Source organism: Scardinius erythrophthalmus, assembly GCF_964197995.2.
Source record: "Scardinius erythrophthalmus genome assembly, chromosome: 1".
In the NCBI taxonomy this organism is placed as follows: domain Eukaryota; kingdom Metazoa; phylum Chordata; class Actinopteri; order Cypriniformes; family Leuciscidae; genus Scardinius; species Scardinius erythrophthalmus.
The window spans coordinates 55,249,970-55,276,662 of NC_138221.1; the positions used below are offsets into that span (position 1 = coordinate 55,249,970).

General features: G+C 37.5%; 1 protein-coding gene across 1 annotated transcript; it reads right to left on the reverse strand.

Annotated features, from left to right (window-relative positions):
• Positions 1–1,121: 1,121 nt before the first annotated feature.
• Positions 1,122–18,933, reverse strand: mgat3a (beta-1,4-mannosyl-glycoprotein 4-beta-N-acetylglucosaminyltransferase a). The gene is made up of 3 exons (XM_081367578.1): positions 18,827–18,933; positions 3,664–3,889; positions 1,122–2,476 (listed from the first exon to the last, which is right to left on the reverse strand). The coding sequence occupies exons 1-3, from the start codon at positions 18,850–18,852 to the stop codon at positions 1,238–1,240; spliced, it is 1,491 nt and encodes a 496-aa protein (XP_081223704.1). The 5' UTR covers positions 18,853–18,933; the 3' UTR covers positions 1,122–1,237.
• Positions 18,934–26,693: the final 7,760 nt, after the last annotated feature.

Genomic DNA, 26,693 nt, shown 5'->3' on the forward strand with positions numbered 1-26,693 from the left:
TTCATGGGTTCGATTCCCAGGGAACGCATGAACTAATAATTGAATTCACACACATGAACAACTGAATTCTCTTCATTTTGAACCTCAAGGTTTGAATGCCCTTTTTAATGCCATGCTTTCTAAAACTTCCCATTTGTCTTGGCTATGTTTGTTATCTCATAATTTCTTTCCTGTTGCTGCTAACTTTGCTGACACAGTAAACTCAGTTCCTGACTGGAGTTCCGGTTTCAAAGCACAATCTACAAGATTCACATCAGTGATACTTACAGCTAATGCTTAACGTATCTGTATCCAAGCCCACAGAGCATGACAGACCCTGTGAAAGCCTTGAAACTCAAGCCATCAGCAAGATCTTACAGACTGTGATGGGGCCATAGTTCAGTGGACATGAAAGTGGCATTGCAGCTGCAATATCATTGTCATTTAAAGTGTAAAAATAATGAGAAATATAAACAATACTCATTAAGAGTTTTTTTAATCATCTTGTACAAACAAGACAATGAAGGCCACGAATCCATCCAATTTTAAAATTAGAAATTTGTCAACGAGGTAAGAAAAAAATAAAATAAAATAATATTAAGATATATTCTCTGAAAACAAGTATTTACATATTATTTTGTATAAATAAGAATGTATTTTATATTACTATTGTTTTTATATTATTTGTCTTGTTTAAAGTTGGCATGAAAGGAAAGTTGTAATAGTCTTTTCTGCTATATTGTGAAGTGTTTCCGAGTGAAACGGCTTCTCAAACAACAAAATAAATTGTAGGGTGGGACTTGATTTTGTCCATGGGGAATTGATTGGATGGTTGTGGTTTGCTATTGGTGTGATGTCATGTGAGTGACAGGTTCTCCCACCCTGACGCCAGTGAACACATCATAAGAGATGAGATGAGCTGCAAGAGGGAGGTAAAGTTATTTTGATTCAAGATTATGAGAGCATATTCATTTTAAAATAATAATGGATAAATACAGTAATATTCCATAAAAATATTTGGCCATTTTGGCTTCATGCTGATTTTAAAGGATGATTTTTTTTACTGGAAAGAGAATAGTGATGACTTATCTTAAGAATCAAAGCATCAATGCAACTAATGCACTAAGGCAGTTTTTACCACAGTCCCGATTTGACTGTAACACTCTCTCTAGGTCTCCATTTTGAATACATAATCATTAGGATACAGAAACTATCAGGTAAACTTAGTAAATGCCTATTTGAAACAGATCCGTTTCTCTTAACGTTTCTCTTTGGCAAACAGGTTCTCCAGCAAGTAGCGATATTTATTATAGTTATCCAGGAGGTATTTGGGAGCGTACATATGCTCTTTGGGGTTTGTGGGTGGGTAGTTTGGTACAGACCCATCAAACCAACCTCCTGTACGTATTAACTCTTTAATATAACTTATATTCCGTTTCTCACTGTAATCGCCCCAACGTGGGAAGTCTCCATTCTGAGCTGATACGAGCTTGTAATAAATCCCTTCTGGTTTGAAACACCAAGAGCAGTGCCATCCAGCATAGTGAACAGGGCTTCCGATGGCCCACGGTACTAGAATGCGTCCTGTGGAGTTCTCATATTCCCGGAATCCCGACATGGAATAATAGGATCGGCGGCGAAGGAGAATCCCATCACCCTTGTAAACCTTAAAGAGCATAGCTGCCGTGCAAGCAGATAAGATGTTTAGCGTTCCGAACTGCCTCCAGTAAAATCCATATAGGGATTTGCGCATGTGTATCCCAACCGGTTCCGACCAGCCGTTGTAGAGTTTGAGGAAAAGGATTCCATCTCGAGCAGGAATTTCATCTGCATCATCGATGATGAAAACGTCATCCGCTTTGAGGCCCTCAATCCTTGACATTCCATTTTTGGTCAAATATGTGCGCAGGTAATCATCCATGATCCAGCCGTCCTCACGGCCGCCCACTGGAAAGTGGTCCAGGAAGACGTACAGAATCTTGTGCTTAATGTAATCGAACGTTCCGTTTAGGAGCAGGTGCCGGAAATATAGAGGTCTTGTGTCCCCGTACGCGGTAAAGTTGGATTCGCAAACCAAAAACACGTCCACAACATCTGCAAGTTCGTGAAATCGAGCGTGTAGTAGGTCAAACTCATGGTTGATGTTGATGGCATTGATGACTCGACGTGGAACTTTTCTGGGTTTTACTTTTGACTTGGACGGGAGATTGGAGTGATACACAATTGTAGGTATGCCACAGTGAGGGCCGTGCCAACCCTGCCGACAGGGACACTGAACCTCCTTCTTGCCTGCATTGATTGTGTCGTCTTTGGAGTTATGTTGCAGTAACCTGCGGTGAGAAGCAGTGGCGGCCATATCCGTACCCTCACGGAAGCACACAGCTCCGGATTTGGTGTGGATGAAAAAGGGTGTGGAATCATCATGGAGTACAAAGGTACGTTCATGAAGTTTCCCACCTGGAGGATCTGGCAGAATCACATTTAAGTCATATTGATTCTGTTTGGAGGAAAAGAAGATTATTATTAGAAATACAGTTTAATATATTTGTAGACAAGTGACATTTTTGAGAGCTGTGACATTCAGTATTGTTAGCTAATCTGTCAGTTACTTAGACGCATACAATTTTAGATGAACAACAACACATGACACTTGACAAAAAAACAGAGGTGTCAAGTAACGAAGTACAAATACTTCGTTACCTTACTTAAGTAGAAATTTGGGGTATCTATACTTTACTGGAGTAATTCTTTTTCAGACGACTTTTTACTTGTACTCCTTACATTTTGATGCAATTGAAGAGAGAGAGAGAGAGATTTTTTTCCTTACATTACTTTTATACTTTAAGTAGTTTTGAAATAATTATTTTTTATACTTTTACTTGAGTAAAAAGCATGAGTTCATACTTCAACTTCTACAGAAGTCTTTTTAAACCCTAGTATCTATACTTCTACCTGAGTAATGAATGTGAATACTTTTGACACCTCTCCAAAATGGAGAAGCCAGGCGTGACAAACTATGTACACCCTATGATTTATTTTTGGCAACCATCATTTTCTATGACTTTATCAGTAGGAATTTTTGGCTCGCCCTTCTTTGCAATGTTGCTTAAGTTCATTGATTCTTGTGGGCATTTGTTGATGCACAGCTCTCTTAAGGTGTCATTAATTTCAATCGGGTTGAGGTCTGTCGGGTTGATTTCAATCGGGTTGGTGTCTAACATTTCAAGCATAACAAGCCCAAACTGTCAAGTACTGGTCTTTCCACTGTGGCTTCTCCATTTTGTTAAATAAATAAATAACACGGTGTAATATGTCATGTGTTGTTGTTCACCTGAGGCTGTATTTACCTAATCTTAAGACCTGCCAAGGACCAGATGATTTTATACTATGTCCTGATACGTAAAACCATAGAATACAAAAGGTTGTAGTCTACTTTCCTTTTCACATGACTGTATAATATACTGTTTATATAAAGCTGAAGTCTGTAGATGAGACCATGTGACCCAACTAGTAACCTTTATGCTAACCACAAAATAACCTGCTCTCTATATAAATACTCTTAGAGTCATGACTAAACCTGTTCATTAAGTCACATGAGGAAGCAGTTGTACTCTGAGATGAGATAACGGACAGGTCAGGTAGAAGACCTCCGATTAAAACTTCTTTCACCCTCATCGCCTCTACCTTCAGGTGGCTGTGTCTGTTGAAGTCTTGTTGGGAGTGGAAGACAGTAGTCGGAAAACCCCAGAAGATCCCATTGAACACCTTCAGGGTCTTTAGATGGGTGGAGGAAGACGAGAGCTCCTGCAGCAGTGAAATATTGTGCAGGGCTTTGTAGTAATGAAGGAAGGAAATGACACAAATCCCCAGTAAGCACAACAGGAAGACCTTATGCTTCCTTATTCGTATCCTATAACACAGGTAGAATTCTGTTAGTTGGACAAAAACAAACTCAGTCACTAACATCCAATTTCAAAGAGTAAGTGTGTCACTCATTTCTTTAAATAGTCTGGCTGTCAAAGTGTCTTCTCGGTTCAAAGTAGCAGGTAATTAATTAGCAGAAAGTTAACGCAATGACATTTAGGATCCCGGGTGTCACTGAGGTGCTTTTGTCTTAGCCCATGAAATATGAGCAGTGTTGTGCAACATTAGCAACCATGGGAAAGACTAGCGGAAACAATCTGACTGACTCTTCTTTCGTGTGAATGGCCCCTTACGTTCTGTGAGCAAGCTGAGCAAATATATGTGGTAGAAAATGAAACTATTTTTCTTCATTTGACTCTTCCTTATTTGACAAGAAAAGTGTCTAACATTTCAAGCATAACCAGCATAACAAGCCCAAACTGTCAAGTACTGGTCTTTCCACTGTGCAAACTGCAGTTTATGCCTTTATTACATTGACAGTTCTCAAATCGTCTCTCCAAAGAGGCAAAGGTCTGGCCTTAGTGCAATATTTGCATATATATGAAAAGTTAATGGTGTCAATAAACATTATTTTACTAGTACAAGAACGCTGTGGAAAATAAGCAGGTTTGGAGGAAACTAAAACCTCGAGATAAATGGACTTGGGTGGACATGAGAAGAATCAAGGAAGTGGTTTTACTGCTGTAACTTGTTACTTTCAAAAAAGGAAATAAAAAAGGTGGAAACAATAGCCTACATACACAATGAACACTTAGCATGAAGTTAGCATGAACACAAATCCTCTGACACAAAAGTTAATTGCTTCTTTTTCTTTTGGCTGAGAGAGGCTGAGTGAATAATTCTCCTAACCTGTATGTTCAGTTTTTCTCTTATAACCAGTTTTTCTCTTATAACCAGTTTCTCTCAGCTTCCGGTGTTACTACTGAACAGGACAAACAAGAGCTATTGCTTAACTACAAATGATACGATCACACATTAGTTCAAGCATGGTTTTATATGGTGCAAAGGTCAGTGTGTCTTCAATTATCAATAATTAACAAAAAGACTCAAGACTGACTTTAAATACTGAAATATTTATACATTATTTATATTTATACTACAGGGCTGTTGAATACTTGAATATGATTGACCGACAAAGAAAAATACATTTCCACGGCTGAATACTTCATACATGTGTGGCTTGTAAACGTAATCTCTCAATCTCTCTCTCTCTCTCTCTCTCTCTCTCTCTCTCTCTCTCTCTCTCTCTCTCTCTCTCTCTCTCATAACTGCATTAGTCTGTTATCAGTGGCTCAAGCCTCTGTTACTAGCTCTAAAATGACGTTTTGGAATTAGCAACAGAGCTAATTGAGAACGTTCAAACTGCGAACAAAGTGTAGCCAATCCCATGACAAAGATTGTTTAATTCAATAATCATTTAAATAGTGTATGCTATCCTTTTCACAGACTGTGGTGATGTTTTTTTAACGATCATCAGCATCGTAAATCCTGCAAAGTTTTTAATATTTTCATTTAAAAAAAATAAAAAATGTAAATTTATAACACCTTACTTTGTATTATATTACCTTTGCATCAAATTACAAGAAACTAGTTAAGGCTGCTGTGGGGGTGTTTTTTAATACAGGAGCTGTAGGAGTGATGGTCAATTTGACATTGTTCTCTCTTCCGACTGCCGTTATCAATCTCTCTCAGTTTTTCCCCCTCTTTTTGGAAGTTGCGAAAACACCATTATGGAGTTTTTCTTTTGCTATTTTAATGTATGCTCTCATTTACCGCTATAGAAGTTTACCCAACTATGACGATCAAGGCCGCATTAATGCACGGGCTTACCTGGGCTGAAACCCAGGGGCTTCAAGTTCAGGGGCCTCCCATGTTCAGGTTCATCATGAGCTGAAAAGGTCATATTTTTTTGTAACTTGTCAATCACTCTAATCGCACGTTACATGTCTGCTGATTGAGTGACCCACGTGGCCCCATAAGCCCCGTTCACACAGCCAGCGATTTTGTCGCTGTATGTCGCTAGTCTCTATACTGTGAAGTCACTTGTGGACTTTGCTGTCGCTCTAATGTTATTGGTAGACTGCTTGTCTGGCCACATCTATACAAAACACCATCACAAGTGATACAACTATATTATTTTAATTTGACTAGGAATTAAGCTCAAAAGAAACAGTTTGCTGTTGGGAGAGTGTTTTTATATTACACACAGCAGTGTTCAGTGGATTAAATAACTTACTAGATTAACGATCAATCAATCTACAAATTAAACTCATTTATACTGTCATAAATTACTAAAAGGTCATCCGAATTTGACAAATAATCAATTTTCTTGTCCCTAATAGTCAACATAATGCAGGGGAAACTACTAGATCATAAAACTACAACACTCGAACTATAAATGTATGAATTAAACTCACTGAGACTGTCGACAGTTTCTTTTCCATGCATCATGTTTGTGGTTCGTTACAGTCAAATCATATAAAACAGTGAAATCGCCCTCGAACTCTTCTGTCTTGCCTCCACTCGAGGATACGGTGACGGGAGCTGAGCTACGCCTCCACACCTGTCTCGAGTCCCACGGAGGAGCTCAGGAAGAATAAAAGGAGGAGTGATGTAGGGATGGGATTTTTTATCGACAAAACGACCGACATTCGACACATGCTCCACTCGACAAAAAAAATAGAGTGTCGACATGTCGAGGGGGCGGGACTTGTGGGATTTCCAAATTGCATTTTTTTTTTTTTTTTTTTGCCTTTTAATTTATTACATTTCCTCGGTTACTTTAACCTCGGTTCCCTGAGAGATAAGGGAACGACTATTGCGTTGCAAACGCTATGAGAAAACTCCTTTTCTCGAGAAAAGAACGACCATGGTGTGTAAACAGAAGCAGCAGCGGAAATATGCACGATCCGCGAGTGCTGAAGATGTTCTGCACGGCTTTGATGGGTGCTCAGGAGGACACAAATGGTGCGGGGCGACAGCTTCTTACAGTGGCGGGAGTTTTTTCCCCAGCGCCGTCAACAGAAAGAGCGTTAACTGTAGGTAGGCTACGTACACGCTACGCCGGCTGCAAAGAAGCTCTGGCCGCCCTGTCAAGGATGCTTGTCAAAAGGACGCCTGGCCGGGACTCGCTCTCTCTCTCTCTGCTCGTGCGTGCGCGCTTAAAATTTCATATTTTGTTATGAACATTCACCCGCCAGTGTGGCGGATAGCCTTTTGAGATTTACTCCCCAAACAGAAAATCTACCCGCATTTGGCCTTAATTTCGATGTAGAATATTTTCCACCCTCCGCATTGCTGCTGCTTTTTTTTTTAAAAAAAGAAAAAAAGGCCGACAATCCGACAAAAAGTCGACACATGGGCCTCGACAGTCGATTTCCCAAATCCCGTGTCGTTCCCATCCCTAGAGTGATGACAGTGAAGGATGACAGTCATCCGTATGGGGCCACCGCTTTACTTTAATGACACAATAATCAAACAACAAAACTAAATTTGTTGATCGTTTGCTGGTTCCCGCCTCCTTTTTTCCTTATCAACAAAACTTTTGTTACAATGGTGCCAAAACCTGAGAAGAGGGAGGTGAGAACCACGATTATAGCTGTTAAACACGATTATTTTAAAACTAAGTTGAAAAAACGTGGGCTGACGTCTTCAACAGAAGCAAATATTATCAATTAACAATCTGTAGCTTTTTAACGAGAAGTTATCGTTAAAAATCAAATTCCCTATGGAGAAAATGAATAGAGTTTTTGTTTTTAAATAGTTGAATATAACTTTCAAAAAAGTGCAGTAAAAAGTTACAAATGTAACGTTAATCACAGTTGCTAGGTGACAAGAACAATCCTCCGTAGGCTAGACCGTTCCATTTAACAACACTCGGTCCAACCTTCGCGGCCTTCGAAGGATGCAGCCTCTGAATTGGGACACAGCTTAAATGTGGGAGACTACCGGAACTTCAAGAAGAGGTGGGATGTCTGTAATAACAGACCGTTTAAGCGGGTATTCTTGAGGTTATAAAATGTCAACTTAATATTTTGTTCAATTATCTTTTGTATAACAATTTATCTTTTGATTATCTTTTGATTATCTTATCGATTATCTTTTGTATAACAATCTGCTGACTGTACACTATCCCTTAGCATTGCCGCCCAGTTTGGGAACCACTGGGTTGGTTAAACCATGTCATTTCTATTTGTCAAGAGCACAACTTAAGAAAAAAGGACAGTTATCTTACTTTATCCTACCCAATAAAGTATTAAAACCAGTCTGATCTTGTTTTCTGTGTCATGAAACCACAAGACACTGATTTTACTGGGTGGTTTTGTGTTTGTTCAACCCAATCTCGCAGCAATTCGTACGTATTTCACGAGGTGGCTAATTCATACGAATTCGTACGACCTCACTTCGTAAGATTTTAAGATCGTGAGAGCATCAATGTGCTGGTTCTAAAACATCACAAAGTTACATTTACAGGAAGACCCGCCAGTACAGGCATGTGCTTGCCTGAGCTTATTTTGTATAGCATGCTTAACCTTGATATTGTGAAAAGCTGAAGGCTTTTTTGTGGCCATCACTCATGAAATACAGGTGAAGCTACAATGGTGCTGGTTAAGGTATGACTCAGGACATATGAGCTTTCAAATATTCCAAAGCTCTTGTTGCAAAACTTATTTTTAGCAGATGAAGTAATGGGGCAGATTAAATGCTTGTTCTTGCTTGTTCCACCGAACACAAAAGGGTATATTTGAAGGATCTGCAGTTTATGGTTGTCCCAACTAAACCAACAGAGTTCAAGTTTGCAGACAAAGACCATCTGGTAACCAACGCTTATTCTTATCAGACCAGTGCTTACAATTCAATGATCTTGTAAAGAAATCATTATCGTTTTATACCTTACCATCATTTGTTTAAGAAACTTATGGAGAGACACTATATATTTATTTTTTAGTACACATGAAAACTTTTTGAAGACTACTATATATATATATATATATATATATATATATATATATATATATATATATATATATATATATATATATTAGGGCTGTCAAACGATTAATCGCGATTAATCGCATCCAAAATCAAAGTTTGTGTTTACATAATTTATGTCTGTGTACGGAGTATAATTATTTTCTATATATAAATACACATGCATATATATATTTAAGACAATGTGTTATTTATATAGAAAATATTTATATATAATATAAATTATATATAATATAAATATATATACACAGTATATACATGCAAATATTTCTTAAATATATACATGCATGTGTGTGTATGTACTTAAATATATACATGCATATGTATATATAATATATATATATATATATATATATACAGTTAATAAAATAGTTATAGTTTATAGTAATAGTAATTTTAGTTTGACCACACCCTTTTGAACACATCAGTCAAAGATGAAAATCCTGCCATGGCGTTTGTCTTGCCATTTTTTTTTTCTGAATGGTGAGGGAGATCCTTCTGTGTTTTACCTAAAAAAACAGCATCATAGAGTTTTGCAACTATATGAAGGAGAGTGACAGAATGACTGAATTTTCATTTTTGAGTGACATGTAAAAAGGGCATCCAGCAAATCCTTATTATCTTTAGTGCAGAATAAACTATAATGTTGACCATCATCCTCTGTTCTCACTTCCCATCTGAGAATGTGTAATGAGCATGTGTGTGTTTCTTCAGAGGGCACCCATGCCTGGGGCACAATGACTCCTTTTTTCTGCCAGGCTCTCCCTCTTCTAATTCTCAAATGTCAACTTTTTTTCTCAGCCTGTACAAAAGCTCTGTTCTCTTGCTTTGGGAACACACACACAGATGCAGAACACCCGTAACCTCCTTTGCCATTCTGTAGACCTAAACTGAGAAAGAGGATTATGGTTTGTTTTAGTTTTGTTTCTCTCTCTCTCTCTCTCTCTCTCTCTCTCTCTCTCTCTCTCTCTCTCTCTCTCTCTCTCTCTCTCTCTCTCTCTCTCTCTCTCTCTCTCTCTCTCTCTCTCTCTCTCTCTCTCTCTCTCTCTCTCTCTCTCTCTCTCTCTCTCTCTCTCTCTCTCTCTCTCTCTCTCTCTCTCTCACACACACACACACACACACACACACACACACACACACACACAATTCTTAATTGAAACTGGTTTGTTTTAGTTTTCTCTCTCTCTCTCTCTCTCTCTCACACACACACACACACACACACACACACACACACACACACACACACACACACACATACACACACACACACACACACACACACACACACACACACACACACACACACACACACACACACACACTGATGGTGGTTTTTAGGGGCAGCATCACCAATTAGATCCAAACAAATCTTTGTTTGGATATAAAATACTTGCAGCCTGTAAAGCATATAATGTGCTTGCAGTTTTGCAGACTCTGTCTTATGCCTTTCATCTATACTTCCTAACAAGCTATCACAGAATATCTTAGTAACCACATAGCAATGCTCTGCAACCACGCAGAATACCATAGCATTAAGGGTTTACACTCAGTTTGCATTTGTAAAACAAACTTTCTGCAAAATGCTAAACACAGTTCTCTACATCAGACACTTCACTCAAAACGAACACATCTTGTGTTTCATTTAGAAAACACTGCTATTTAAATGCCAAAATAATTTCCTGATTAACCTACACCTAACGATCATGTGTGAAAACATAGAAATCAAAACTCAATGTTTTCAGAAAGAAAGAAATTATTTTAGCCTCTTGCATTTCTGTTTATAGTGTAAATTAATTGATCATTAGAAACTCAAAACTCAATGTTTTGAGAAACAAATACATTTTTGACCCTTGGATTTCTGTTTATTTTGTAAATGTATACTGAATATGCATACAAGTCAAGTCAGCTTTATTTGTGTAGGACTTTATACAATACAGATTGTTTCAAAGCAGCTTCACAGTAACATATTCAAATTCTTCTGTAAAGCAGCTCTAACAAGCCAATAGTGTCATTATTCAGCTCAAGTCAGTTCAGTGTTGATTCAGTTCAGTTCAATAACTGTAAAGTTGATCAGTTGTGCATATACACTGTTTGTGCACATACATGTATGCGCGACAAACTACTGTACACTCATGGCACACTGAACATACAAAAGAGACAAGAGTATTGTTTTACATTTTCACATCCGTGTGCAGTTTTGCATGTATGTGGCTAATAATTTGATGGTTTGTGTGAAGGTGCTACGCAAAAAAACAATCTTTTTAAAAGTTCAAATAGTTTTGAATGAAGTGAAGAGATCTGTAATGTTTTGCATTTTTTGCACAAGTTTCATAAATTGTGTCAGATATTAAAAAAATTTGTAATATAGAACAGTGATTAAACTTCCTGGAACTACCTGTGCATTAAACAGTTTTAATGCACAGGTAGTGCATGCACAGATTAAACATCCAGGCCAAAATCACAAGTTATTTACAAAAGTAATACCTGAAATCTCCTCAATAAGCCACGTGATTTTTATATAAATCGTGTTCACAGTATAAACAGCGAGAGAAACTTCTTACTTGGAACTAATAGTAATATAAGCAACAGTAACGGTGATGTTCACTTTAGTAAAAGGCAATACATCCTCAATTACTCTAAATAAATATGCACACAGAGGTCTGTATAAAACACCACCCTCGGCTGATTATTGCGAATCAAACATGTTACTTTATTCAGACAAAGGAAATCCATAAAACACACCTTTTCCTGTACATTCATACGTGCACGGCCAATGATAACTGGAGCGAGAAAGACCACAAACTGACAAACATGACAAAAATAGCCTAGGGTTATATCATGTGGTCATATCTGAGCCACCTGATATGAGTTTAGATTATATCAACTTCACTGGCATTCCAACAAAAAGAGACACAAACAAAGGAGTTTCAGCATTTAGGAAACATAGCAGAAACCAAATAGTAAAAAAAAAAAAAAAAAGTGCAGAGGTAGGCTAAGTTATATCTCAGAGCTGTTTGCTCCAAGCACAGGTGGGTGATTCTCACGAAATCCAGATTTAGAAAGTGTCCAGCGTCAGAATTTTTTAAATGCCCTTGAAGCCAATTTTCTTTTTGCACATATAAGATTAAGGTCTGAACTTACTATAACCATTATTTTTAGAAGATTTTTAATGTTAGACAATGATTGAAAATTGTTGCGGAGGATGAGAAAATTGGTCTTGGACACATTTATATTCCTTATTATTGTCACTGCATTTACCAATGATCACCAAATAACACATGTATCTTTACTGTAACATGTTGTATGTTTATAGTATAACATGCACTGAAGCTTTTTATTTTTCTTAAATTTGTTAATTATAAATATTTCCATCTCAAAGAACCCAAATCCAGTCATGGACACGTTGCGGTAATGAGAAATTTCCCCTTAAATGTGGAAAAAACAACAAAATTGGTATTTATGATTTTATTTGAAATTATGTGCAAAATAGTTCATGAAGAGATGTTTATAACTGTAGTCTTCTTATTTAGCATTTACTTTTATCATCGAAATGCTTCATGACACCTCATAAGTCTAATTTCGCGAGAATCACCCAGGTGTTTCCTGATCACACAAAATTTCACTCTCTAAATGGAATGTTCTAGAAACCGCATTATTTTCCTTTTAGTTGTTTTGCATTTGAGTTCAAACACTTTCATTTAAGTAGTGGAGTTAACCAAATGTTTAAGATACTCTTCAAGTTTCAAGATTTAGATTGTGATTTGAACACCTGGATGTCTTCTTGTACATGCTTAACCTGCTTCACTTGAATCTGAACAACGTTTTTCAAAGGTTTTCTAAATAGTTTAAAAGACACCAAGTGTGAACACAACAGGGCTGAATCTAGTAAATGTATCTAGGCTATGCTCTAAGCAAAAATTCTAAACCTAAAAACAACTGATTGCTTATTATTATAAAGCAGAAATTAAAAGGACTAAATTAAAAACAAAAACAAATGCACAAAAATGTTGGATGAGGTATGAAGAACACATTAATTCACTCGTCTGAACTAGTAATTATGTTACATTAATGGGTAATTCCAACAATTTATTGATACTGCTAAGTAGAAAGTAAGCTCAAGTAAGTAAAAATAAGTAGAATTTTAAACCAATACTTAACTTCTAACAAAAAATATTTTAGCAAAATATGTATTTTAGAGAATTTTGCTCTGTCTGTTTGCCATGTCAAACATGTCATGTCAAGCAACTCAAGTCAGTCAAGTTTTACAAAACTCGCTTTGTTCTTAGAATATGCTTTTGCGTTCCGGTTTGGGTGACGGTGTTGGCAGTCAGAGCACTATAGCAACATGCGAGAAGTGCCGGTGTTGAGTCGCATTTTGACAGCCTGCCAAAGTATTAACACCTCGTTGAAGTTGCTACCTGATCCTAACCCCACCCCTAACCCCTCCCCCACAACTAAACCCACCAATTCGGGAGTAATAATTTGGCGGGGGTTAGAATTCGGCACAACACCGGTATGCAAGAAAAGTAAGGGTACGCTACAGATTAAAATATAGAAGTGCCGGTGTTGTGCCAAATTCTGACCCCCACCAGATTATTACCCCTCAAGTCCGCAGTAGGTTTAGGATTAGGTGTGGGGGAGGTGTTAGGATTAAGCAATCAGGTACAGATCGAAATTAGGCACTGCGTACCTGCCAACTTCAAGCACTGGATATATAACAGTAAAATTTATGCCCCAAAGAAAACATGTGTCAGAGGCATTAAAACAGCACACTCATCTGTCAGAGACAGGGCAAGCTCCTATGCTTTTTTTTTTAAGTGCTTATAAAGCATTTTCATGTTTCAGACAACTTGAATCATGTTTTTGATCCACGGCAGCTCACTCTGTGTCTATTTTCCATATGCGTTTTTTACCACTATAAAGTGACATGAATGGCTGTTGGTTTCCCACGACACGACTAATCGATAATCAAATTAGTAGTCGATTATTTTCATTATCGATAATAATCGATTAAATCGATTAGTTGTTACAGCGCTAGAACACAATGAGCGATTTTGAGAAATAATTATTGCATGGATTTGCTAAAGTTAGAGATATCAAATTGTGTTTTTCGTTGCGAAAGCCAAACTACTTTGTTTGGCCTTCCAAAAGAGGACACAATTAGAAAACAGCGGTTAAGCTTTATTTACAACACTGCACATTTTTCGGAGGACTGTTTCCAGAGAGTACAAGGGCAGCTTGTGCACAAAGGCTGATTCTAAAAAGTGAGGCATCTTTGCAAGTATAGTCTGGCGCTTCTGACTCACAGACACAGCCTGTAAGTATGTTTTCATATTTTAACAATTTGCTACTGACTATTCGAACACGAGTTTTGAGCAGTATAGTAAAGTAGCGATTGTTTGTCGTTTCTACGATCACAAATGCAGACATGGTTTTATGTTTACATAGTGTTCTCACACCCATAGCGTGGCGCAACGTGTAAAAAGACGGTATAAGTCATTATAATCAGTTATTATGCCCCCAATGAAATAATACTGATACGTTCTCGTCCAGTCGCGCTGGCAAAGTTGATTGATCAGCTTGGTCATCTGCATTTTCCGCATCAGATTCGGGCTCGAATTGATAAGGTAGTGCCGACATTATCAGCTGTCATAATTGCTTTGGGAGCTGATGTTGCAAATATGGTAAGGGGCGTAACATTTCCATCACAAGCATAAGGTATTCGGGCCAATCACAATGCACTGGATCGCTGGCCAATCAGAGCACACCGCGCTTTTCAGAACGATGAGCTTTGTAAACATTTTCTAAAAAAGTTTCAGAAAGGCGGGGCATAGAGGAACAACAATAATGTATGGTATGTGTGACTTTTTTTAAACCAAAAATCACGTAAACACGTTGCATTAAACCAAATACACAAAATAATGTTCTTTTTAGAATCATAATATGACCCCTTTAAGCATTTACTAATACTTTATTAAAATCTTGTTAACATTAGTTATTACATGGCTTGGTTGAATGCGGTCTGTTATTTCTTGATAACAGACCGCTGCGAAGTATAACACACCGTTGCCATGAAAAACAGAGCGTTGCTATGGACGCAGGATTCTAACCGTAGAGACCGAACGGACTATTTTCCTTAGTGGAAGCAGTACAATCGTTTTTAAATCAATAAACTCCTTTTAAAATCAATATTTTGTGTAAAATTATTGATTTATTTGGTGGGTAGCCATGTAATAAGCGGGATAATGTAGAGCGAGGCGGTTGTTATAGCGAATACAACCCCTTCAGGCTGATCAGCCTGTCGGGGTTGTATTCGCTATAACAACCGTCTCGCACTACATTATCCCTTACTTAACGCACTGTGAACTAACATGAACAAACAATGAACAGCTGCTTTTTTTATTAACTAATGTTACCAAAAAATTTGAAATACAGTAACAAATGTATTGCTCATGGTTAGTTCATGTTAGTTAATACATTAACTAATGTTAACAAATTAAACCTTATTGTAAAGTGTTACCAATATTTGAAATAGAGTTTTGTTTGGGGCGAAGTAAACTAGACATCAGGATTCACAATTGTATAGTCTATTTCCGTTTCGTTGTCATGTCAGTGTAATAATTTGCTTATATGGAAGAACTTCCGATCAAAAGAAGAAACTCTTCAAACCGTTGCTCCACCATGAGAGCAGTTAACCTGAAAGAGAAAACACACAGAAAATGCAAAGTATACTTGCATTATGAACCATGTTCTGACACATTTTGCCACTTTGTGTAAGGGTGTCTGATTGTGCTGCAATCAATTTGCACATAGTAGAGTTTCACTTTCACAAACCCTAAGACCTTGCTTGCAACTCACCACCCACAAGTGCAGTAGTGCAAACTCAGAGGCTAATTTCACAAATCGGTCTTAAAGGAGAACTCCGGTCAATTTTAACATTGAGCTCATTTTTTTTGTAAATTTGGAGTGCTGTCAATACAGAGAACAACGACAAAAATCGGTGTTGCCTACACCGTGTTATCCTCTTTTTAAAATTTGCACCCTGTTGACTTCAATGGGGCAAGTTTTAAAGTCAGCATGAAATCAAATTTGACAAATCTTCTTTTTATATGTAATATTGTAGTGTTTATTATAAATGATTTATCTGTGCACTTCATTATTTTTTTTAAATTAATGTACCCTTATAATCTTTAATCAAATACATTACCCTTCCCTGCCCCCTCGAAACGACCTCTCTTCTCTTTCGGTCACGTGCCATGGCGAAAGGGTGCGGCTATCGAGATGCTCTCGAGGGTGAACTTGACTGATAACAGAGAATGTCTAATAAGGCTGATAACTTGACTTGATTCATCTTGGTTCACGGGAATAATAAAACAAAAATAAAAAATCCTTCATGGGAGGGTAACGGTGGGGATTCCGGTGGAGAGAAATCCTCCACAACTGAATGTAAACTGGCATTCAAATCTGCCTCCATTTTGTTTGCAACGCCCAACCTCCAACGATCCAATCAATTCCCGAAGGACGAAATCAAGCCCCGCCCTACATTTTTTTCTCACTCGGATATACGTCACAACAAGGAAAAAATTACAATCTCAACTTCCGTTTCATGCCGACTTTAAACCTGCTTTTAGCCTCTTATGTCATTACAAGAGCACAGCCAATGTGAGCGATTCCTTTAGAGTGAACACGAGTGAATCTGACTGCAGTAGATGTGAAAGATATTAATAAAAATAAAGTTAATTGAGCCAGCGCTCATACCTGTATTTAGCCTACATCCTGTTTTCGGTTGAAGTCCAAAGTAGTCGATTGTCGAGTTCACGCGCATATGTTTAGCTACCTATGATCACGCGTGTGAACTCGACAATCGACTACTATGGACTTCAACCGAAAACAGGATGTAAATACAGGTATGTGCGCTGCCCGAATTAACTTCATTTTTATTCATATTTTTCACATTTACTGCAGTCAGATTCACCCGTGTTAACTCTAAAGGAATCGCTCACATTGGCTGGGCACTTGTAATGACACATCAAGGATGTTAAGTTTAAAACTTGCCCCATTGAAGTCAACAGGGCGCAAATTTTAAAAAGAGGATAACACGGTGTAGGCAACACCGATTTTTGTCGTTGTTCTCTGTATTGACAGCACTCCAAATTTACAAAAAAATGAGCTCAATGTTAAAATTGACCGGAGTTCTCCTTTAATAGACAAATGGTTTTGTGTATTATACACGTCAGGCCTTTCAAATGCCCAAGTTTTGTGTTCTGGTGAATAATCACACATTTGTAGGAGGACCCTCATCACTGTTTTGGCCTTGAGCCAGACACATTTAAGACAACTGCAGAGCTTTATGCAACTGTGTTGCAAAGAACTATGGATGAAAGGCAAAGTAAACTGAACAATACCACTGTAAGTTGTATGTTTGTGTTATTGCCTGCATTCGAAATCACATACTCTCTTGAGTAGCAAAGTACTTCATGATTGCTAAAAAAGTATGTTGAGTATGAGTATGTGTAGTAGTAGTATTGTCATTATCACGTGACGTCACTTCACTGCCATTCAGATCTTCATGGAACTTCAATATGTGCACTTCTTATGCCGTTATGCTAAAGAAACACTTGTCTTGTTTATCTCCATTCCTCAGCATTTCAGTTGTAGTTTGTATCGCTGCTCTGTGGTTTGTTAGGAGCTATTCTGGCATTGAGGGCCTGTAACTTCCAGATGGGTCACCCTATTTCTTTTTAGATAACTCTGCTTTTTAGCTGAACTCTGAGACAAAATACTGTAACAATTTTTTTCTCCGTGGGACAAATTATATAGAATAATTAAGAAGGATACAAAGAATACAAATAAAAATGAAAATAAAAACTGTCCTAAAAAGAACTTTGAAAGTGTCTGAAAGTTAAAAAAAATGCTTATTTGTAAGTTGTAAAGGCATTATATACTTTGAATACACACATGGATAGGATCCTATAAAGAAGTCCTATATAGTCTGTCTCTCCTTCTTTTGCCTATTAGTAAGTTTGCCTATATAATTATTAAAGTCAACATGAAATCAAAATGGACTATTCTTATTTTTTTTTATGAAATATTGCACTATTTATTATATATGACTTATATGTGCACATCCATTTTTTTTGCCCTAGTAATCTTTAATCAAAATAACTAAAATAACCCTCCCTTGGGGAGGTAAATAAGCCTTCCTTGCAGCATCTTCTCTTTAATGACGTGTTTACTTGAGTGGGGATCACTCACATGACATCCCACCACTAGCAAATGACACTGACCCAACCATCTAATCAATTCCCCATGGACAAAATCAAGCTCCAGTTTTTTTTTAAAGGTGTTTCACTAGCATATTCATCACAAAAAAGAGGAAATAAAGGCTCTCACAACTCCATATTTAAAATATGTTGTGCATGTCCAATCAATGTTGTTGTAAATGTATAACTTAGAACATAATACAAGGGTTTACAAATATACAATGTGACATCTTGAAACCTTATGGATCTATGATACATCAGCCAAATCTGTCTACATTTCGAATTTTTGTTTTGTTTTTTTGGAATAGGCTATTGGCATTTTTCCCTTCAATTGTGTGGAATATTATAGCAAATATAATATAAATACTTATTTTTAACTATTTTTATGCTCCTGCACGTGCCATCATTAAATTGTGTATTTTTCACATAATCTGCCATAAACATCCTGAAACGTTGTTATTGGCATTCATCATTAAAAAAAAAAAAAATCAAATCTGTCTAGGATTCATATCGAGGCAGGGTGAACTAACAAGGTGAAACACGAACATTTAAAAGCCCATGTGACTAGTAGACAGCTCACAAAGTGCACTCAAGTAATTTGACATTACTGGTTACGATATAAACAGCATTATCAAACCAGCAAAAACCTGAGCAGTTAAATATCTTACCTGACAGACAGGTGTGATCTCCCCATGCTGTTCCTACATGTGCCAGTCAATTCGTTTGTTTCTCAACGCATGTAGTGTTTCTCTGTGTTTGCCTCTTAACTGTTGACTACACTCGCCAGGAAACTGAACTGTACACGCTCTAGCTCGCGCGCGCACTAGTGAAGCGCGAGGACTCTGAACAGACTATTGCGCGTGACTTCCTTACAGGTGAATTAAATTTTAACCCATCCACACCCACTCTATCCTTGTGTATGTCTTATAATAATTCGTCATCTCTCTTTATGACAAGTTATTGGCATGAAAATTAGCCTATAATTATTGGTCTGGCGCGGATTTCGGGTGTTCTGCCGAATTCTGGTGGCGTCGACGTTTCAAAAGCTACCAGTCCGTATTTCCCCCCACAGTTTGCGCTTGTATGTCCCATCATGATTCAGGATTTCCGATGACACTATAAAACACACGATATTCTGTAGTTCAAACGACAGTAAATTCACACTTAAAATAACGGTTTTTTTTCCGCAGTGATGTCATTGACAACCCAGTTTTGTTTCCCGAAAGTTCAGTGAAAAGTTTTTAAAAGAGCCTTTTTTCCCCAAGTGAAAAACATTCGAAAGACATTCAACATACGAGTTCTTACTATAATCCTTTTGTTTAATGGATAGGTTCCAGGGATAAGTTTCTTCATGGAACCATAGATGAAAATAAAGAACCTTTATTTCTTTATTGAAGTCATGTGCTTCAACTAGTAAAGTCATAACATAATGATACATTTGCAAATCATTAGCTAATGATTAATTAAAGCAGACAATTCAAAGTTGAAGTAGGCTACATGACTTCAACCCATCGTGGTAATTAACGCATTAATTATGACCGCCGCTAGCCTAGCTAGCGAAAGCGGTCATATAGGGATTGTCAAAGTTTTTTTTTTTTTTTTTCCGTCATCTAACTGAATTTTTCGTCAACGATACCAGGGACACCGAAACACCGGGGAACATGAAATTTGGTGTGCATGTAGCCCCACTAGATTTTTACGGAAAAGTTTCGTTTGGTCCCCGGGGGCCACTTCCCCCCCCACGCTGGGGCCCCCGTGAATTTTTCGTCAACGATACCAGGGACACCGAAACACCGGGGAACATGAAATTTGGTGGGCATGTAGCCCCACTAGACTTTTACGGAAAAATTTCGTTTGGTCCCCGGGGGCCACTCCCCCCCCGCACTGGGCCCCCCCAAACCCAAAAAATGCAGTTTTTCCTAAATAACTACCTGAACCGTGGCACCGAGGATGAAGAAATTTTTATGGTATGTTGCTCTTAAGGGCCCACATCAACCTAGCCCATAATCACTCATTTGTGATTTGCGCCCCTCCCATAAAAAATGAAAATGCAATATTATTCTGCTTTAATCGCCCCTATCTTCAGTTGAGATGTTCAGAACTGCACCATATTTCATGTGTATGATTAACTTGACATCCTCTGGGGGTATGCTAAGTTTCGTAGAATTTCATCCATGGGGGGGTATAAAATAAATTCATTTATGTGCACATTTAGTGACTGTACACTCATTGGCCTGTAGATGGTGGTGTTGAGCGAAGGGTTGCTGGTTTAGGATGATACTGTCACTAAGGTTAGCCTGGCTCCGCCCTCCTACGTACTTCCGCTCAATTTCATTTTCCTTCAGTACTACGTCTGGGACTGCTGTATATTCTTAGGTTTCCAGAACCAAATTTTTTGTAGGACCAATCAGCGAACAGAGGGAGTGGCTGAGAACGATGACGTTGATGTAGTGCGTCAGTTTGAGTTGGAATAATGGCAGCGGAGAAAGACGTGAGAAAAGCTATTCGGTGCGTTGTTGCAAAACGGCCGATTATACAGAAGTTAAAGCCGGAGCAAGAACAATGTTTGCTAAGTTTTATTGGTGGCAATGATGTTGTGGCCCTCCTCCCCACCGGGTTCGGGAAAAGTTTGATTTCCAGCTCACTCCGTTAGCACTAGAATTCGTGCCAGAATTCCATAACTACTAAACTGCCGCAAGCAGTCATTTTGATCGCTATTCAAAGCTCTGGGCTATCTTTAATGATAAATCCCCAATTGAGAGATTAATACATTTATTGTACTAGGATGTCTTTTAAAAAGAAAACAACACCATACTGTACATTTAAACAAGTTTAATTATAATTTATAAATAAATAATATTCGTAGATGCCCTGAACAAAATAGCCTAGCCTATGTTTTCATGTTTCCACTGTTTGATCGCGCCCGCCGACACACACACACCATATTCCAGCATTGCAGCCTGTTCATTATAGCCATAATAAAATATAATAATAAAATACTCAACCTAACATATAAATTCAACTGCTTCTCAGTAGCCTACTATAGGCTACAATTCGTACCATTTTATGCGTGTGATGATTTTTTCCGTCGATATTGGACCGTGAGTGAAGTTCAAAATCCTATGATAAAGAATAGTTTAGCGTTTAAATACATCGAAAATGTTGAAACATTTGGATTCTAATTAGAGAGTTACGTGAGCCCAACGCCGCTTACTTTCACTTTCGCTTATAAAGCATTTCATTTTGGCTTTAAATCAGGGGCGGATCTAGAAAAATATTTACGGGGTGGCGAGAGGGGGGGCAGGGATTTTTGAGGGGTGGCAAACGTATATATACTGAATTTAATCACAGTTAAATTGGCCATAACTTTTAATTTGTTGCTGCCAATAGGGATAGGTATCATTCGTTATTACTACTCTTACCAATACTCCTTATCGATCCGATACTTTAACGGTACACTGTAAAAAATTTGGAGTAGGAATTACTTGAAAAAAGCTTGCTAATTTTTTTCACTCAGAAAATGCTAGTAAATTTACAACGTTTGCCAAGTAAAACCTAAACATATTTATCAGTAGCTTTAATTAGAAATCTTTAAGTTAAATTTACTTGGAATATGTAATTAAGTAAACTTTACTTAACCTAGTTAAGTGAAAGTAACAAAGATAATAAGTCATTTAACTTGGCTAGTAAAAGGTCGATTAACATCAATTCAGTTGAAATTTCCTTTGCATTACATTTCACTCAAACAATAATATTGAATAATACCAATCATTTATAGTATGTGCTTTACTTAGATTATCTAAGTAATTTATACTACATCATGTCAGATGTTAAGTCTCATGTAAATGCAAATACAGTACCTCAATACTTGGTAGACAATACACAATGACGGTAACATTTGATGGATCATTTTTGTGTTTGAATGTGTCATTTTGAGCAGAAAATTTACTTGAAATGTCACAAAATGGCAAATTACTAATCCTGAAAACAAAAGCAATGATAAAACAGTGTAAATACAGCTGGAAAACAGTGAAAAATGAACCTCATTAATTATTCAAGGTCCAGTGCATGATGGGAACCCCAGTATCAGAAAAGTTGAGTAATTTTTACTTAATTTTATTGAGTAGATATGTACGCTTTCATTTCTACTCGCTTGAATTAAGTACTGATATGGAATTTACTTAGTTTTTTTAATTATTGCCTGGACTAACTTTTTCATGTAAATTACATTGGTTTATTTCAGTAGTATTTACTTAACCAAAAAATCATTTTTTACAGTGTAGCCTATATCGGTTCTTTTTGTTATATTAAAAAAAAGGGGGAAAAAAATTTAGAACACAATTAATATTGTTTTATATTTTGAAATGTAAAATAAATATCTATAGCAAAAGAAAAAGCAATGCTTTAACAAAACAAATAAAACATACGTTATGCAGAAGGGTGCAGGTTTTTGTGTTTTATATTCAGAAGACATAGGACACCAAAAAACAAAGTACAAACACATGGTCAAACAAAAAAAAGTATACAATTAAACAAATATACAAATTATATATCCAGTGCTTTAATTTCAGTAATGTCTACTGACATTACTGTTCAGGAGTAATATGGGCTAAAAAGACATCTAATAAAGTCAGATTTAAAATAACACTGCATAGTTTATCATAGATAGATTAAAACTTATATCATTCAAGAGCTGCGACTGATTTTTTCTTTGCCTTTTGTTATTTGATTCACATTAATGGAGCAATCGTCAGCAGGTTTATTAGACTGCTGCCTCTTTAAGACCAAATGCAGATCTAATCATTATTACGCATCATATTTTCTCCCAACTATTAACGCCCATACTTAATCCATTTGTATTTGTTATTTCCCCAGTTGTAACCTAGTTTCATTGCTGTGATATCTGAGAGGAATTGGATTTAATAGGACTGCTTAGCTAATCAAATGATCGATCTCCTTACTGCCACTGTATTGTGTTGTAACGTAACGTCGGCGTAACGGCGACCATCAGTAAACGTTATGGATACAAACAATATTTTATATTTTTTATTAAGCTGTTCTTGTCTTTACTAAAAAAAAATAGGCTAATCAAAGGGAATAGTGCTCTTACAAATCACGAGGGAGCGATTTGACCGCTGATTTTGGCTAACGTAATAGACTCGCTGTTTTTGCTGATGCTGAATCGTCTTTAGCATACAATACATTCATTACAAATGTAACTTTAAGTTAAACGTGTATTTAAACTACACCTGGGGAAACTCACTTCACCTTCAGAGGCTTTGGGGCAGCTCAGTCTCTCCAATCGGGTTGCAAGACACTGCGTACTGCAGACAGATGACTGTGCTGCCTGCCCAGACTGCCACTGGTGAAATTTCATTTTCGCGGGTCGCTGCCGTGCTAGTGATGGGTGAAACCATTGTGAGGGGGAGGGGATTCTAAATCGGCGATTTCTGTTTGAGAGGAGTTTGTTGCGGGTCTCCTTGGCCTTCAACGTGTAGGCTATGAACATAAAATATACTTAAAAAATATTATCTGATTTATAAATGGGGTGGCAACAGGGGTGGCAAGACTGTATCCCAGGGGTGGCAGCTGCCACCCTTTGCCACCCCGTAGATCCGCCACTGCTTTAAATGTAATGATATTCAGAACAGAACAAGAATGAAAAAATAACTAAAGGCTTTAGTTATTTTTACATTCTTGTTCTGTTCTGAATATCATTACATTTAAATGATTTGTGTTGAATAGCCTATGTTTAGTGTATTTTTTACCACATTTTATTGTTGCGTATATTGGTATAATAATACCGCGAAATTCAGTGCGGTCAATATGACCGTTTATGACCGAAATAGGTAAATAATAGGCTATGTTCATTTTTTTTTTTTTTTTTTTTTTGCCTTATGTGTAATTTATATGAAAAACATTTTAAATGAAAATACAGACACTTTTAGGAATAGTCAGGCACCAGAAGGATTGTATTTATATTTTCAACAAAGTTATTGCAGATATAAAATTCAAAACGGTAAAAATGACTGGCAGTTCTAGTGGTGAATGAGTTAGCTAAGGCGAACGATAGGGATGCAAAGCCGATAGTTGTTGTCTTCTCCCCTCTTGTTGCACTAATGGAGGACCAAGTGAAGGAGGCAGAAAAGTTGTTTCCGTATCGCGCAGTAGCTTGGTGATCACTGTACAGCATTTGCGGCAGATCCGAAACGACCGCAGCGGCGTATTGTTAATGATTAGACCCAGCTTCGACAGTTGACTGAATACATCACTGTCCTTAGTGTCAAATATACATTTAGAATTTGCAATTGTTCCTTGAACTCTTAAATTCGATTAACAAAACCAGCAGCTCTCGTTGACAGACATCTTATTCTAAACATAATCCTCTGATCATTTGGACTTCTTGTTTCCGCCGGCCGGTTTCGGCGCATGACATACGTCACGACCACACGTTAGCGATTGGCTATGGCAGATCCTGAGTGACTCTGGGCAGATCCAATAGTTTTGAACTTTAACAGAGAACCCGCCTACAAGGAAGTAAACGTTTCTCAATGGAGCGAGGCCAGACTCTCTGTACAAATCAGTGACGTGCGGTGATGTCTTAAAGAGGCTAGGCACTGAGTTATGAAAGCCAGATAACCTGATTTATTGTTTAGGCTAATAATACATAATAACAGTAAACATTGCGCACAAGCGCGGCATATCAAGAAATGTACAAATCAGGATGTATATCGCGTGTATTCTCTCTCTCTCTCTCTCTCTCACACACACACACACACACATACACACACACATACATACATACACGCACGCACGTCGCACACACACAAGCGCGGCACAGGCAGCACACATACCGGTACGGTTGATGTCCACTCCAGCATTAGAATGCAACCATTATTAATCCTTATTGTTGCACAGCGGGCAAAAGTAAAAGTAAAATCACACACTGCTCAATTGAATATGAAGGCAAATGGCTTGCATTAATTCAACCATATTTATCAATTCAACATTAAGCCCAAAATAGTTTTTGACTCACCAATCGGTAGATTATTTGTAGCCTACATAAAATTCATACGCCGCTCTTTCCTCGTGAAGACGTCGATCACAGCTTTGTAAAACTCGTCTTTACGGGCCTTCAGTTTGCAAAGTCTCTGGCTCTCAATTTAAAACATTTAACTCTGTGATGACGGCCGGTGCTGTCATTTTGGCTTTGAATTTGGCGCGGGGATTAGGCATGTAGGCTAGCTGTGGTGTAACGTTAATGACGTTAGCTGCGCAAATGTCCAGTGATATCTCGATTTTAATTGGTCCATGTCTGATATGTTACGGAGATGTTACTGGCATACCATATTTACGTCCAAAGGCACAGCAGAGTTGTGCTTTTTGACGTACATGTTAAAGAATACAGGATCGAAGTGCGCATGCGCAACGTGGGTTTTTCGCTTGGCGTCTGCAATGAATGGACAGTAAAAGCACTGCTTATTCTACAATTTGTTTTTTATTTGATTATGCGTAACTGCTACATTTGTCATCATAACGTCTAAATGATTGGAATAACACACATATTGCATATATAAATGACAAGAATAAACAGTAAAAATACAAATACAAGTTTATTATTTAATAAACAATTTTATTTTTGAATATTGGCAGGGTAGGCAGTGCCTAGTTTGCCTACCCAGACCGCACGTCACTGGTACAAATGAAATGTACTAGAGTCTGGTAGAACCAGGCTACACTAAGGTTGCCAACTGTCCCGAATTAGACATCCCGTATTTTGGGCCTAATTTATTTGTCCCGTGCGTGACCTCCCGTGTCCCGTTTTTTGACAAGCTGATAAACCACTGACTGATACAACAGCAACAGCAGCAGTGCTGACCACGACACTTGAGAATGATCACCGACACCTTTCATCATCCAATCACAGCTTTTTTTAATCACTATTTTGAGACAAATCATTGTTTGATTTGCGAACATCCTCTGCCGTCTGGTCGCTTCCGCTTCAAGCCGGACTCGTCTCACGCTAACGGTAATTTCCTTTTACTGTCCACGTTTTGATTTCGGCTAATCAATTTTGCCGAATGCAAACAACGTGATTATTGTTCATGAGTCTAACATCCAGCCACGCAAGAAAACATGTAATCTACCTGAGGAAATAATATGCTCAAAAAACATTTTTGATTATTATTAATGTTTTAAAGCTTTTAGAAAGTACATAGAAAGCTTTTGTAACATTACCTTAACTGCCACTTTTGATTAATGTAATGCATCCTTGCTGAATAAAAGTAGGCAATTACTTTATTTTTTTTCCCAAAAAATAATCTTACTAACCCCAAACTTTTGAACTGTAAGCCTAGTGTATAATGTTAAAAAAGCTTTCTATTTTAGATAAATGCTGTTATTTTGAACTATGGTTTGTTTGTAATCGTGACTTTTTTCATGTATGACATTAAAATTATTTTTAGAATTAAATACATAAATAGGTTAAGCAATACAAATGTGTTTATGTCTGATAACCTTTTAAACACAAACTTA

What these genes read in the sequence shown, in the direction of transcription:
- mgat3a (XM_081367578.1), bottom strand. Translation starts at nt 18,852, where the DNA reads ATGGGGAGATCACACCTGTCTGTCAG. An exon ending in AGATCACACCTGTCTGTCAG is followed by an intron (nt 3,890 to 18,826) that starts GTAAGATATTTA and finishes CCTGTGTTATAG; the next exon opens with GATACGAATAAGGAAGCATA. An exon ending in ACAGACACAGCCACCTGAAG is followed by an intron (nt 2,477 to 3,663) that starts GTAGAGGCGATG and finishes TCCTCCAAACAG; the next exon opens with AATCAATATGACTTAAATGT.